The sequence below is a fragment of the Dendropsophus ebraccatus genome, chromosome 6 (assembly GCF_027789765.1).
Source record: "Dendropsophus ebraccatus isolate aDenEbr1 chromosome 6, aDenEbr1.pat, whole genome shotgun sequence".
Lineage (NCBI taxonomy): Eukaryota > Metazoa > Chordata > Amphibia > Anura > Hylidae > Dendropsophus > Dendropsophus ebraccatus.
In genome coordinates, this window is record NC_091459.1 from 108503292 (window position 1) to 108520183 (window position 16892).

General features: G+C 46.8%; 1 protein-coding gene across 1 annotated transcript in view; it reads right to left on the reverse strand.

Moving 5' to 3' along the window:
- Positions 1 to 16892, reverse strand: part of DNER (delta/notch like EGF repeat containing) — a 181711-nt gene that overhangs the window by 64769 nt on the left and 100050 nt on the right. Inside the window, exons 3-5 of the mRNA XM_069973932.1 lie at positions 15402 to 15496; positions 13158 to 13324; positions 8148 to 8293 (exon numbers count right to left, since the gene is read on the reverse strand). Coding sequence (XP_069830033.1) covers positions 8148 to 8293; positions 13158 to 13324; positions 15402 to 15496 — 408 coding nt within the window. The remainder of the gene's footprint in view (positions 1 to 8147; positions 8294 to 13157; positions 13325 to 15401; positions 15497 to 16892) is intronic.

A 16892-nucleotide genomic window follows, 5' to 3' on the forward strand; every position in this document is an offset into this window, starting at 1 on the left:
TCACTGATCTTAGGGAGACCAGCCAAACGATAACACTGTTGGTTGCTTGTTAAAGCGCTCGATGCAGTGAAATCCTAGGTGCATTGCTCCCTGGAAAATACAAGTATGCAAAAAAGAGAGCCACAGATGCAACAAATGTCTGTTCTGCTAAATACATTTGTAGTAATTTATCCCGAGGGGCTTATTTTAAATGCCAGTCATTGGTAAATGTGACCTCATGGTACTTCAGGTCTGTACAACATGGATCTGTAATACAGCTCTCTGCGTAAGAACTAATGCATGAATAATAACACTGTTATAAATATACTGCAGACCCACTTACATTTAAGCACATGCCGACAGTAAGGAACAATGCAAGCCTTTATCGGGCTAATACAATGGATAAACCGTACTCAAGCCACATATTTGGGCACCGCAGTAAGAATATATCATACACCGGCCATTCTTGCAATTGTTATTAATAATTAATCTAGACAGAAACAATGAATCCAGAGATAATGTAAACCTCCCTACATTTGGCCAATGAATTACTTCAGTATTAGTGCAAACACTTTTACAAAGTTCTGCAGGAATAATAGGCTATAGATATACCAAACCATTAGAGCGTATTTACACTGTGCATACATTTATCCAGTAACAGTCTTTGCTCTGCCCACCTCAGCAGCTTTGCTCAGAATGCAATAAAAATGTGTCTCTCATTGAATACATTACCATTAGCGAAGAACATTATACTTCTCATTTAACAGGATTTATGAAACTTTGGAAAGTGATAGGCGACAGATGATGGAACTCATTAAATGTCAGTCATTTGATCTTCCAAGTGTATACACAAGCCTGACGCTCGCTCTGCTTAAGCCAGCCGCACAAATGTATATACAGCTAATCCGGGTTTCAAACAACTTCTGCTGAGCTGGAAAAATGATCCTATTTGCGCTTGTGAAATGCTCATCAGTAATGACGGCCCCATGTCTGCCCAGCAACCGCCCCAATGTGTTACTAGAGGCGTACTTGTCTTATAGAATAATTTTTGACATCTCACAAGTTTTGGTGTGACCAATTCCCCGTCCCCCTAATAAAAGGAGAATCATCTCCATCCACGGTAGGGCTGGGCGATATTGGCCTAAATCAATATCGCGGTTTATCGCACATGTAGCCGCGGTAACGATAATTGAACGATAATTATGACACACCCCTTTTTTGCAAACCACACCCACTTGCTGTGCCAAACTGGCGATATTTTGATTCAAAAAAGTAAAATAGAACTCACTGAGCAGCAACCCATGGTTAGTCTATTATCATTATTATTATTTGTCATTATTAGGGGGTCTCAGCAGAGACCTGGACATGTGTATATACAGGTATACAGCCTCTACAGGGTATACACAGGTCACAGAGGGATAGGTGTGTATGACTATATGGGGGGGGATGGATTGGGGTGTATTACTATACAGGAGGTTGGGATCGGGTTACAGGACTATACAGGCAGCGCATAGGGATGGGGGGCGGATAGGGGTGTATGACTATACAGGGGGGGCGGATAGGGGTGGGTGACTATACAGGGAGGGCGAATAGGGGTGTGTGACTATACAGGGAGCGTGGATAGGGGTGTGTGACTATACGGGGGGGCGGACAGGGGTGTATGACTAATAGAGATGTATGACTATACAGGGGGGGGCAGATAGGGGCATATGACTATACATAGGGGGGCGGATAGGGGCGTATGACTATACGGGGGGAGGACAGGGGTGTATGATTATAAGAGGGGGGGCGGACTGGGGCAGCTGGGGGGGGACTGGAGCAGACACCAGGGGGACTGGGGCAGCAGGGGGGGGGGGGGGGAACACAGGGGGACTGGGGCAGCTGTGGGTGACTGAAGGGGGTCTGGGGCAGGCAGGGGGACACTGGGGCAGCTGGGGGGGACACTGGGGCAGACACAGGGGGACTGGGGAAGCTGGGGGACACACAGGGAGACTGGGGCAGCTGGGGGGGACACAGGGGGACTGGGGCAGACACCAGGGGACTGGGGAAGCTGGGGGGGGGACACAGGGGGAATGGGGCGACTGGGGCAGACACAGGGGGACTGGGGGAGACACAGGGGGACTGGGGGAGACACAGGAGGACTGGAGCAGACACCAGGGGGACTGGGGCAGCTGGGGGGGGGGGGGGGACACAGGGGGACTGGGGCAGCTGGGGGGGGGGACACAGGGGGACTGGGGAATCTGGGGGGGACTGGAGCAGACACCAGGGGGACTGGGGCAGCGGGGGGGGGACACTGGGGCAGACACAGGGGGACTGGGGAAGCTGGGGGACACACAGGGAGACTGGGGTAGCTGGGGGGGACACAGGGGGACTGGGGCAGACACCAGGGGACTGGGGAAGCTGGGGGGGGGGGGACACAGGGGGAATGGGGCGACTGGGGCAGACACAGGGGGACTGGGGGAGACACAGGGGGACTGGGGGAGACACAGGGGGACTGGAGCAGACACCAGGGGGACTGGGGCAGCTGGGGGGGGGGGGGACACAGGGGGACTGGGGCAGCGGGGGGGGGCACAGGGGGACTGGGGAATCTGGGGGGGACTGGAGCAGACACCAGGGGGACTGGGGCAGCGGGGGGGGGGGGGACAAAGAGGGACTGGGGCAGCTGGGGGGGACTGAGGGGGGTCTGGGGCAGGCAGGGGGTGACTGGGTCAGACTGGGGGTGACACAGGGGGACTGGGGCAGCTGGGGGGACACGGGGGGGACTGGGGCAGCTGGGGGGGACATGGGGGGACAGGGGCAGACACGGGGGGACAGGGGCAGACACAGGGGGGACACGGGGGGACTGGGGCAGACACAGGGGGGACACGGGGGGACTGGGGCAGACACAGGGGGGACACAGGGGGAATGGGGCAGCTGGGGAGGACACAGGGGGACTGGGGCAGACACCAGGGGACTGGGGCAGCTGGGGGGGGACACAGGGGGGCTGGGGCACGGGGGACTGGAGCAGACACCAGGGGACTGGGGAAGCTGGGGGGGACACAGGGGGATTGGGGCAGCTGGGGGGGACACAGGGGGACTGGAGCAGCTGGGGGGGACACAGGGGGACTGGAGCATCTGGGGGGGGGACACAGGGGGACTGGAGCATCTGGGGGGGACACAGGGGGACTGGAGCAGACACCAGGGGACTGGGGCTGCTGGGGGGGGGACACAGAGGGACTGGAGCAGCTGGGGGGGGACACAGGGGGACTGGAGCAGCTGGGGGGGACACAGGGGGACTGGAGCAGCTGGGGGGGGGGACACAGGGGGACTGGAGCAGCTGGGGGGACACAGGGGGAATGAAGCAGCTGGGGGGGGGGACACAGGGGGACTGGGGCAGCTGGGGGGACTGGAGCAGCTGGGGGGGACACAGGGGGACTGGGGCAGCTGGGGGGGGGACACAGGGGGACTGGGGCAGCTGGGGGGGGGACACAGGGGGACTGGGGCAGCTGGGGGAGACACAGGGGGAATGGGGCAGCTGGGGAGGACACAGGGGGACTGGGGCAGACACCAGGGGACTGGGGAAGCTGGGGGGGGACACAGGGGGAATGGGGCGACTGGGGGGGGACACAGGGGGAATGGGGCGACTGGGGGGGGGACACAGGGGACTTTGCCCTCCTCTTATTCAGGCACACAGGTTCCCCTCCCGGCCACACATGCAGGTCCCGGTCTCTGCAGGAGGCTGCAGAGACTGTAATGGTGATAGCGTCGCTGCCATTACTGGAGCTGTAGAACGGGATCGGGGGATGCAGATCCCGCTGTTCAGCTCCAGGACCCGCAGGACCATCACCATTACAGTCTCTGCAGCCTGCTGCAGAGACCGGGACCTGCATGTGTGGCCGGGGCGGCGGGACGTGATATGTAGAGCTGGTCAGCCCCGGCTGTTAGGCGGAATGCCCGACCGACCTGCACCTCACTTCCCGACACAAGTCCCGTCCGAGCGTGGCGGGGAGGGCAATGCTGTGTGTGCAGGGACGCCGGACGGGACCGGACTTGACGGGTGGGCGCATGGACGGACAGGTGCGGCGGGACGGGGCCTGGACGGGTGGGGAGGGAAGGGGTGAGGGCGCTCGGACGGGCGGGGGGCGCTTGGCTGCGGGGGGCGGGGCGGGCGGCATTGTCACCTGGACCCTGCTGCTCCTCCACCTCCCGCTCTGATACCGGCGTCCCTGCACAAGTTATTGTGCTGTGTGTGCAGTGACGCCGGCATGTCCGAGCTGGAGGAGGAGCAGCAGAAAAATTACAAAAATACCGCAGATACCGTCCTGGCTAAGTTGAGGTCGGTTAACCGACGCCAGTGACGGTATCGGTATTTTTGCGGTATACCGCCCAGCCCTAATCCACGGGCACCATACATTTATAATCCTGGACAGAGATCGCTGTGAGTCAGAGAGTGACATTCTCCTGATCGGTGGAGACCTCAGCAGTAAGACCCCAACCGATCAAAACTTTAGACATGTTCCTGTAACTTTCGCAGCCACAATTAACAATAGACTGCTCAACAACAGAGAAGTATGTCGTAAACTCACCAGCTCCCCCTAGTGGTGCAAGAGGGTGTTAGAGTTTCTACTATTAAATCAATGTCTATGCAGGTGATTTAGAGCTCTGTAACAGAAACACTGTACATAGCTGATACATGTAAGGAAGCATGTAAAAGACTATCAGGTGGTGAAGAGGTGGACCACCATGGTCCTGCACCTGATAAATATCTGCTTCTGTATTCCAAAGAGTGATGCCATTCAACTATCTATAAAAAGAAACATATCAGAACAGAAAATGAGATGAAAAGATGGTAGTCCCATGTAATAAAAAAAAATGCGTAGTTAAATTACTCCCACAATATTAGGTCCCATTCGTATTTTTGGTCTAAGGATACATCTGGTATACACTGGGATACTGTTGTGTGCCATGGACTCTATGTGTTGCAGATCATTTCCACTAAAGTCATCGGGACCAAAAGGTAATACCAGACACAGCCTGACCAGGCAGATGTGGCACTGTTTCTGGAAAAAGAAGCAAACTAACTTACTTTAGGTGAAGGTAAAATATAGAACCTTAAGCGATCGGGACACGTTTATTAAAGACTCCAGCTGAATGCAGTATTCTACTTTGGCAGCCACGCTTAGAAACAACCAGATTACTGATAACTCACAGGGAAATACTGCCAGCGGGCGCTAGTATCAGGCATGCCAAGATTAATCCTTACTTTAATCCTTACTATCACTATCATGTTAAATCTGTGTCATTTATAAACAGCTTTGGGGATTAACCTATAGTAGCTTCTTAGCAATTCATACAACATGGTTGCTCTGTGCATCTACAGAGGGACAGAAACAATAGTAAAATAAAGGGAAAAAAACGACATTAAATGTTGTTTTAAACATCTGCTGCAATAAGCTATATAAGGTAAATGTACATAGGACAGGTGCATCAAAAACTGCTCATTGTGAATGTGGCCTAAGGGCCAGAACTAATCTCATGGTTCTCCATTCTGCTGCTTCAGGTGTCAGTTTATGGCTTTTTCCAAAGAAACAGAGATAGCAGAAGACAAACATGGGGCAGGCTACATTATATGCATCGCAAAGGGAAGAAGACAGGTAATTCACATTACCCTTAGGCTGGTGTTTCTCACTCTCACTGCCTTTTTTTTTTTTTTAGACAATTTGTTTTTATGAGGACAGATGTTAAAGGGAAACTATGAGCAGGCTAGATGCACCTAACATTCTGATATTTCCCTATAGCGCACAGGGCGCTGACGATAAGTTTCTTACCTTCATCCTCGGAGTTGTTTCTGCGATATTAAGAGTTAAATTCACATGAAAATGTGTTGTTTTGGTGCACTGGGGGGGGGGGGGCTACCGCTCCTAATGCACCTTCCTGTGGGGTAGATGTGTGACGGTGCGGCCATGGCAATTCGTTGTACTTGGGGTGGTATATATGTTTTCCAGTCAATCTATCTAACATTGGTCTCACTAAGCTAGTTGGTCTATTACTGCAAAGGGAGAGACGGACACCGTTCTGTAGCCCAGATGAGCTGATCTGTTTATTCTTACTGGGCCCATAGTGTACACATATTGGGGGAGATTTATCAAACATGGTGTAAAGTGAAACTGGCTCAGTTGCCCCTAGCAACCAATCAGATTCCACCTTTCATTTTCCAACGAGCCTGTGAGGAATGAAAGGTGGAATCTGATTGGTTGCTAGGGGCAACTGAGCCAGTTTCACTTTACACCATGTTGAATAAATCTCCCCCATTGTGCGCTTTTTATATAGAGCCACATAATAAAATGTTGTATTCCTAAAGTATTCTCCCCATGTAATAGCGCTGCTTCTATGAGAATGGCGTGTGGATAAAGCCTTACGTTGAGATGTTTTTGAAATGCAAGGTTTTTGTTGATTTACACAGAATCGGAAGGAAGAAGAGAGAGAGAGAATCTAAAGAACACATGAAACACAACCTGTATATATTCACTTAACAATGCAGAAATTGGGATTTGATGTATTAACAATTCTCTTGGACTAGTTAAGAGTAATAAAAAAAACATAATAGGAAAATAAAATTTAATTTGACGCTTCTTTAATGGTAAGTATAATTCTATTTTATGTTTGTTTCCTCTAAAAAAAAAACAGTTAGTGCAGATTACTGAGAATGCCTGTGCAAAACCTCATGTAATGTAATTGCATACTGACAAAATGGACCCTCACCATTAAAGGGGTTATCCAGCGCTACAAAAACATGGCCACTTTCCCCCTACTGTTGTCTCCAGTTTGGGTGGGGTTTTGAAACTCAGTTCCATTGAAGTAAATGGAGCTTAATTGCAAACCACACCTGAACTGGAGACAACAGTAGGGGGAAAAGTGGCCATGTTTTTGTAGCGCTGGATAACCCCTTTAAACACAGTCCAGCCACACCTACAGCTAATGGCTATGTTTATGCTGTGTAAAAAAAAAAAAAGAGAAAAGCCAGATGCTAAATAAATTTAAACTAATATCTATTATTATCGTATTAAAAAGGTCTACATTGAAGTGAATGGAATAACGGCCGACCCAAACACATTGGGGGAGATTAATCCAATTGGTGTAAGTAGAGTTGGCTCAGTTGCCCCTAGCAACCAATCAGATTCCACCTTTCATTTTTCAAAGAATCAGTGAGGAATGAAAGGTGGGATCTGACTAGTTGCTAGGGGCAACTGAGACAATTCTACTTTACACCAGTTTGATAAATCTCCCCTATTGTGTATTGAATCACGGACATCATTTGACGTGGCCATCAAATAATGTTCATGTCCTTTAATCACAGATGTCTTTTCAGAAATGACATCCACTATTCTATGTAGAAATTTTATAAATTCAATAGTCCCACCCAAAGGGTGTTAAAAACGGCCATCATTCATCCTAAAGTAAATAATGTACCATCGTCCGTCATTGTAATGACGGCCGCCAAAGTATGTTAAACGATGGCCATTTTTTTGGCATATCAAATAACGGTAGTTGAAGATCATTGTGTGAACATAGCCAATCTCTGTACCTTTTAGGTAAAGATTTTTTTATATTGATAAGGTTTTCATAATATACTTAATATGGTTAACGCTACATAATCTATAAACATATCGGGGGAGATTTATCAAACATGGTGTAAAGTGAAACTGGCTCAGTTGCCCCTAGCAACCAATCAGATTCCACCTTTCATTCCTCACAGATTCTCTGGAAAATGAGAGGTGGAATCTGATTGGTTGCTAGGGGCAACTAAGCCAGTTTCACTTTACACCATGTTTGATAAATCTCCCCCATCATTTACAAATGCTCATTCTTAGATTCAAACTGATCTACATCAGCTTCAATCTGAGCCACAAAACCTTCAATACAATACAGAATACAATACAAGAGAGTGCACTGGACTGCTAGTGGTGTTCCTGACAACACAGTGTGGACTGATGACAATTAGCAACCAAAGGGTATTTACAGGATGTCTCATCGGTTGCTAAATATTACCCAAAAATATTATCTTATTGGTCTCCTTGATCTGTAAACCCTTTAACTTCTGCACTCAAATGCCATACAAAGCTATACAAAGCCATAAAAATCTTATCATTGAGACCTAATATCGTTTCAGACATCTTGGTCCCACTCACCTGTTTCTTCTTGGTGATGCACTGTCCCTTCCCAAAGCAATGCGGGGCCTCTGGGCTACTTCCTTCAGGTATGCAGTCAGTGACTTTAACCACCACCACAAGCCGTAAAGCCACAATGCACTTACTGATGGAATCATTCACAAAGCCTAGAACACCAGAACACAATGTTATACAAGTGTAGATGAAACTCAAAGGAGACAAGCTAAATTATACAAGTCTCATAGCTAATGGCTGTTTGCAAAGTTATAAAGTCATAACTCACTTAGGGCCCTATTCCACAGGACGATTATCACTCAGATTATCGTTAAATCGTTAGAATCGAAACAATAATCGTTCGGTTGAATAGCAGTTAACAACTAACGACCGAACGAGAAATCGTTGATCGTTTAATAAGACCTGGACCTATTTTAATCGTTGCTTGTTCGCAATGAATAAGAAGTCGTTCGGTCGTTCGCAGTAGTGGCGAACGCAATAGCGACGACAAGACGACCGCCTGAACGATTATCTTTCCATGTAAATGGTTGAACGATTTCAGGTCTTTCGTAATAGCAGTCATTTGGATCGTTTACGTTTTTTCGTTAACGATTATGCGAACGATATCTCAGCCTATGTACTGCACACAGCGGCAGTTGCCACAAATTGCCCAGTGATAGGGGAATGTCGCCCCTCTGCTGCAACAGCAGATAAGTGTGCAAAGCATATGCTCGTGCTGCTGCTGCAGAGGTGGGATGTTCTTCCATCTTGCCACTGCTATCAATTAGGAGAGAGGGAAGAAGGTGAAGGGCGGCGATGAAAGAACAACATGTGATGTCTGCCAGAAACACTTTAAATATTGGTAACGTAGGGCACATTTTGTAATCCTGAGCACCTCACATTAACCCTTTAAGGACGTGGCCCATTTTCGTTTTTACGTTTTCGGTTTTTCCTCCTTGTGTTTAAAAGGTCATAGCACTTGCATTTTTCCACCTAGAAACCCACATGACCCCTTATTTTTTGCGTCACTAATTGTACTTTGCAATTACAGGCTGAATTTTTGCATAAAGTACACTGCGAAACCAGAAAAAAATTCAAAGTGTGGTGAAATTGAAAAAAAAACCGCATTTCTTTTATTTGGGGGAAATGTGTTTTTACGCCATTCGCCCTGGGGTAAAACTGACTTGTTATGCATGTTCCTCAAGTTGTTATGATTAAAACGATATATAACATGTATAACTTATATTGTATCTGATGGCCTGTAAAAAATTCAAACCGTTGTTAACCAATATACGTTCCTTAAAATCGCTCCATTCCCAGGCTTATAGCGCTTTTATCCTTTGGTCTATGGGGCTGTGCGAGGTGTCATTTTTTGCGCCATGATGTGATTTTTCTATCGGTACCTTGATTGCCCATATACATCTTTTTGATCGCTTTTTATTACATTTTTTCTGGATTTGATGCGACCAAAAATGCGCAATTTTGCACTTTGGGATTTTTTTGCGCTGACGCCGTTTACCGTACGAGATCAGGAATGTGATTAATTAATAGTTCGGGCGATTACGCACGCGGCGATAGCAAACATGTTTATTTATTTATTTGTTTACTTTTATTTAAAACCTGGGAAAAGGGGGGTGATTCAGACTTTTATTAGGGGAGGGGGCTTTTTACTATTAACAACACTTTTTTTTTTTTTTTTTACACATATACTAGAAGCCCCCCTGGGGGACTTCTAGTATATACACTTGGATCTCTCATTGAGATCTCTGCATCATAGATATGCTGCAGAGATCCATGAGATCGGCACTCGTTTGCTTTCGGCTGCTGCAGCCGAAAACGAACGAGTGCCGAGCCGAGGACGGCGCCATCTTGGACGCGTCCCCGGCCGGCATCAGTAACGGAGATCGCTCCTCCGGGACAAGGTCACTAGACCCCAGGGAAACGTTGCCTCCGGTAATCGGAGGCAGCTGTCAACTTTGACAGCTGCCTCCGATTAGCTAATTAGCGGGCACGGTCTGATCGCCGTGCCCGCTAATTAGCTAATAGCAGCAGTCCCGGGCTACTCGCGGCACCCGGGATCGCGGCACTTCAAAGCGGGGCCGCCGCGCGGCCCCGCTTTGAAGTGCAAGTGCGGACATATGACGTACCGGTACGTCATATGTCCTTAAGAGGTTAAAGGAGAAGTCCGGCCAAAATAAATTTTTGATATGTTGTTACTTATGAAAAGTTATACGAATTTCTAATGTACATTAATTATGGGAAATGCACATATAGGGCTATTTCCCTTAATTTAGTAGATCAGGAGGTGTTAGAATTCTCTCAGATCCAGTGACGTCACGACCAAAGGTGTAATTCCTATGGAGTGTCCAGCAGAGGGTGCTCTATATATAGAAGTCTATGGGACTTTATTGTGTCTATAGATGTCTATGTAAAGTAATGTAATGTAGTGTAGTGTAGTGTACAGTATGCTTTATTGAATGAATACATCTATGGAATACTTTTGCAAGTATTGCATAAATGTATTCATTCAATATATTAGGATATCACAGTAAGCCCGCCGATCCGCCGCATTCCCGCCGATCCGGACTATATACACTGAACTACAGCTCCCATCATCTGCTTATAGTATGAACAGGTAATGGGAGCTGTAGCTGGGTTATGGATATGACTTGGCTGCCGCCGCTGATGCCACTGCTTGTGCCGCCGGGCGCAGAGGGGAGCCGCTCAGTACACAGGAGCACTCCCCCCTCCTCCTCCTCCTTCCGGGATACCTTCTCCCTATATCACTGCTGACTCCCCGCCTGGCCGCTGCTCTCTGCTCTCATATACCGGCTTCCGATGCATCCTGGTGTCCGCACTGATGCATCGGGAGCCGGTATGTGTGGGGGGAGAGCGGCGGCCAGGCGGGGAGTCAGCAGTGGTATAGGGGAGAAGGTATCCCGGAAGAAGGAGGAGGAGGGGGGAGCGCTCCTGTGTACTGAGCGGCTCCCCCCTTCGCCGGGCGGCATAAACAGTGGCATCAGAGGCGGAAGGCAAGTCAGCCATAACCCAGCTACAGCTCCCATCACCTGTTCATAATATAAGCAGATGATGGGAGCTGTAGTTCAGTGTATATAGTCCTGATCGGCAGGAATGCGGCGGATCGGCGGGAATGCGGCGGATCGGCGGGCTTACTGTGATATCCTAATATATTGAATGAATACATTTATGCAATACTTTGGGGAGAAAGTACCCTTGCTCCCCAAAGTATTCCATAGATGTATTCATTCAATAAAGCATACTATACACTACATTACATTACTTTACATAGACATCTATAGACACTATAAAGTCCCGTAGACTTTTATATATAGAGCGCCCTCTGAGAGAATTCTAACACTTCCTGATCTTCTAAATTAAGGGAAATAGCCCTATATGTGCATTTCCCATAATTAATGTACATTAGAAATTTGTATAACTTTTCATAAGTAACAACATATCAAAAATTTAATTTTGGCCGGACTTCTCCTTTAATTGTATGTAACACCAGGTGTGTCTCCCACTAGTAACCCCAGGTGTGTCTTCCATTAGTAACACCAGGTGTGTCTCCCATTAGCAAGCCCTGTTGTGTCTCTCATTAGTAACCTCAGGTGTGTCTCCCATTAGTAATTCTAGGTATGTCTCCCATTAGTAACCCCCGTTGTGTCTCTCATTAGTAACCTCAGGTGTCTCTCCCATTAGTATCGCCAGGTGTGCTTCCCATTAGTAACACCAGGTGTGTCTCCCATTAGTATCCCCAGGTGTGTCTCCTATTAGTTACCCCAGGTGTGTCTCCCATTGGAAACACCAGGTTTGTCTCCCATTAGTAACCCCCGGTGTGTCTCCCATTGGTAACCCCAGGTGTGTCTCCCATTAGAAACCCTCGGTGTGTCTCCCATTAGTAACCCTAGGTGTGTCTCCCATTAGTAAACCCAGGTGTGTCTCCCATTAGTAACCCCAGGTATGTCTCCCATTAGTAATTCCAGGTGTGTCTCCCATTAGTAACCCCCGTTGTGTGTCTCATTAGTAACCCCGGTGTGTCTCCCATTAGTAACCCCCGTTGTGTCTCTCATTAGTAACCTCAGGTGTGTCTCCCATTAGTATCCCCAGATGTTCTTCCCATTAGTAACCCCAGGTGTGTCTCCCTTTAGTAACCCCAGGTGTGTCTCCCATTAGTAACCCCCGTTGTGTCTCTCATTAGTAACCCCCATTGTGTGTCTCATTAGTAACCCCCATTGTGTGTCTCATTAGTAACCCCCATTGTGTGTCTCATTAGTAACCCCCGGTGTGTCTCCCATTAGTAACCCCCGTTGTGTCTCTTATTAGTAACCTCAGGTGTGTCTCCCATTAGTATCCCCAGGTGTGCTTCCCATTAGTAACCCCAGGTGTGTCTCCCATTAGTAACACCAGGTGTGTCTCCCATTACTATCCCCAGGTGTGCTTCCCATTAGTAACCTCAGGTGTGTCTCCCATTAGTAACCCCAGGTGTGCTTCCCATTAGTAACCCAGGTGTGTCTCCCATTAGTATCCCCAGGTGTGCTTCCCATTAGTAACCCCAGGTGTGTCTCCCATTAGTAACACCAGGTGTGTCTCCCATTAGTAACACCAGGTGTGTCTCCCATTGGAAACACCAGGTGTGTCTTCTATTAGTAACCCCAGATGTGTCTCCCATTAGTAACCCCAGGTGTGTCTCCCATTAGTAACACCAGGTGTGTCTCCCATTAGTAACACCAGGTGTGTCTCCCATTGGAAACACCAGGTGTGTCTTCTATTAGTAACCCCAGATGTGTCTCCCATTAGTAACCCCAGGTGCGTCTCCTGTAACCCAGGTGACCTGAGTAGGAATTCAAAGTTCAGCAGGCACAATAACAACCAGTAAAGTGCAATCCTACATCTTTATCACCTATATCCTGCATCCTACATCCTATAATAACTTTTTAGTGCCCTCTTACAGAATGGATTATCTTAGTTTTGGATGTTTTATGTAATATACAAAATAAATTAAACTTCCATTCTTACCAATGAAATAATTGTTTCCAAGTACTAACATTTCTTCTGGGAACACAAGTCCCCCTGGCGCCTGTAGAAGGGTAACACTTCTGCCATCTATAAGGGAACACTGGTTGAAGCCTCCGGCTGTCACTTTCCATAGAAGAATGAGGGAAGCAGTGGCATCCTGAGAAATTCTAGGGAACCCAAGAACAGGAACGTGTCACCTTGTTAGATCTAATTGTCAGATTAACTGAATTATTGAGAATTGTGACAACCTTGATGTGTTCCTTGCAAGGCTTAAAGCAGTACTGTGACCTATTTTACTGACAACATATTTTATTACTGTTCCCATAGGTGAATAAGTACTTGCACATTCTAATGTAAAATGGTTTGTTTCCCTGGGGTGTGTGCTGTGGGTCTCTCCAGGGAGCTGGACAGAACAGGAGATAGCGGGAAGGATGCAGCAGAGGGCTGACATTGCTTGAATAAACATGGTTTGACATGAACATCTTAAGAAAAAAGACTACTGAGCTGGAAAATTGTTATATGGTTGTTCTTGTTCTTATTTCTATTACATACTGTATGCTACTCTTTAACTTCTATGGTATGGTTAATAAAAGAACTGTGATAGCACCTGGTAATGATTCAGCTAGGCCACTATCATTGTCCATATCATCATATATCCGGAACCAGAGGGGTAATGTTTCTCCATGAGGAGAGAACCATAAAAGGTGTGTAGAAACCTATTCGACCTCCACTGAGAATTCTGGGAAGGATATACAAAGCAGTTCTCTTGGACCTGGTAGCTTTCACTTCAAGCCAATGTTTGAGCTCCTTTAAGAAGCCTCAAAATATGAATGAGGGTTTGATAAGCCAAGCCAGAAAATTTCCCCAAATGGAGAAGACACACATCTGTAGACAGCTCTTTCAGTGTTCTTGTCCCTCCTCAGTAAAGAGCAGGGTGCTTGTGCTATCTCCAAAAGGTGGTGCAAGAGTTGGTCTGCATATCCTCCTTCCCCATTATATATCCTAAAAGTAGGAGAAGCCTCTGGAATAGGATTACTATTAGTTGTACCGAAACAAAAAGGAGGTGGAAGCAGATGGAGCTATGTAGAAAGAAGTGGAAGTAAGGCTGGGGTCACACTCCGGGCCGTATTAACAGCTGCTGCTGCCATAGGCACTAAACCATCTTGGGGAGCGTGGTTTCGGCCACATGCATTTCTCTACATGTAGAAACATTTTCTGAATTGTGTTTTTCATGGTTCTTAACTGCCTAAAACATAAACTTCCACGTAGAATCAATGATTAGAGCCGTCTGCATATTGTCTGAAAGAACTGTCACCAAAGGATTGGTAGGTAATAGCTCCAGGTGTCACAGCTATACTAGACCTGAGAAACACCACCACACCAGACCTGATCATATCCCCCCCCCCCCTCAAAAAGTCACCAGATTTACTGGCAAAAAGTTGTTGTATTTTTTTCCCCCTGCAAGGTGCTGTCCTAGGCACCGGACCACGGGTGCTTAGTGGTAAATACAGCCCTGGTCACACTACATTTTTGCAATACGTTTTTTGCAAAAAAACGGATGAAAAACAGATCCGTCTTTCCATTGAAATCCATTATAAAAAAAACGGATCAAAACGGATCCGTTTTTTTTTACGGACACAAAAACGTGGTCGACATCATTTTTGTGTCCGTGAAAAAACGGATGTTTTTTTTGTAACGGAAGTCAATAGAAAAACGGATCAAAACGGATGCACACACATGCATCCGTTTTTTGCAAAAAACGGATTGCAAAAACGTAGTGTGAGCCCAGCCTAATACTGTATAAAGAACTAAAATATATAAAGCAACGGCACTGAAAGATAAAGAAGCCTTCATGTAGAGTAGGAAGTGGAGGCATCAAATGAACACCAGGGTAAAGAGAAGACTGTAGAACATCTGTCCCTAAAGGGGAGGCAATGAGAATATTTGGATGGTGGGGAGTGAAAGGGGGGTTGAGTATAATATATGCAGATAGGCGGATTTTTGGATCTGTATTATGGCCTGGTGGTGGGTCTGATGACCTGAATTTACACCTGTCAGTTGTATGATCAAAATTGTGGCCAGACCTGGACTTGATACAGATGCAAAAACACATTTGTGTGAAACCGGCCATACAGCCAGAAGAGGAAGACAAAGAAGAGATCTGTAATGACCCTACTGGGAGTAGGAGGAATACTAACAATACAGAATCCCAAATACATAATAAGTATACAGCAAACATCTTACTTTACAGTAGTGTTCTCTGGAACTCCAAATGTCACCAGCCGTCCTCCCGAGGAAGTGTTAGAACTCGCATTTCCACAAGCAATGTCTGGAATAACCTAAAATTAAAAGTAATTTTTAAAAATTATAAAAAGTAAATTGGAATATAACTGAGGGTAGTAATCAGTACCTGAAGGCTATGAAAGCCTCCGGGACCAATAATAAAAACATATATTTGTGGAATAGGAAATATTTAAGGAACTGTGCAAATAGAAATAATACAAATCTGCATTGTATGAGATAAGGTGCCATGTACTATATATCATATCTTATCATGTCATATCATAGCAAACCATATGGAATCTGTAATTGGCTGTGCCGAGCCAGAAGTCTTTCCTAATTATTGGTTTCTAATTCAAAACCTTGGAGGATCTACAACAGACATGTCAAACTCTGGCCCACGGGCCAAATCTGGCCCACAATGCCATTATTTCTGGCCCGCCAAGGACATCAATTGATTTCCAAGAGCTGGCCCGCCAATGTCACAGAGGAGTATAATATGGTTAGCCCGACTGGCAGCTCAGACTACCTATATTCTAATATTCTAGGGTGCAGACAGTCTTGTCCAGGCAGCATGGTGATATCACCACACAGGTCCTGCCCAAGGTCCAGCCCAGTCTCCCGATGGGGGAAGTAATTAATAGGGGGACCTACTGCTGGAGTTGGCTACTATATGGAGCACTATAGGGAGGGCTGGCTACTTTGTGAAGCACTACTGAAAGGGCAGGCTACTATGTGGGACACTATTGCGAGGGCTGACTATTATATGGAGCACTATTGGGAGTGTTGCTTACTAACTGGGGCACTATTAAACGGTTTACTACTATATGGGGCACTATTGGAATAGCTAACTACTATATGGGGCACTAATGGGAGGGCTGGCTACTATTTACAAAACTCTGCATGCTTCAATAAATATCATAGTTGGCCCGCGACTTTGTAAAATTTTTCAATTTTAGCCCATTTTGTATCTGAGTTTGTTACCCCCGATCTACAATAAAGAATGTTTAAAGGCTAATGCTTCAGTGGTTCCTTCTACTTTTATTTATAGGTTTCCAACAATGAAAACATGCTATACATTCACATGACCATGACATCCAATCCCTGGCCTCTGTGATGATGCTCATACATGTCTGTGACATTGCCCATTTAAGGGATCTAGGGGCTCTAATATTAAGGGGGTCTAAGGACTTTAGCTTTAGATCTGGGGTCAGTTTTTTTTAGAGGGCTGTAATCTGCAGGCTGGATGGGCATCATATTACTTTGGCGACACTGGTCCAGGTCCTGTATTTGATTAGCTCTGGACTATTGTCTACATTACTTTAGGTATAGACAGAGGCATATAATAATTTAGGGGATCTCAGGTCTATATAACTTTAAGGCAGCTGGGATCTGTATTAGGAAGCCTTATTTGGGGTCTGCAATTATTCTGGGGTATAGAGAAAGAGATCCTTA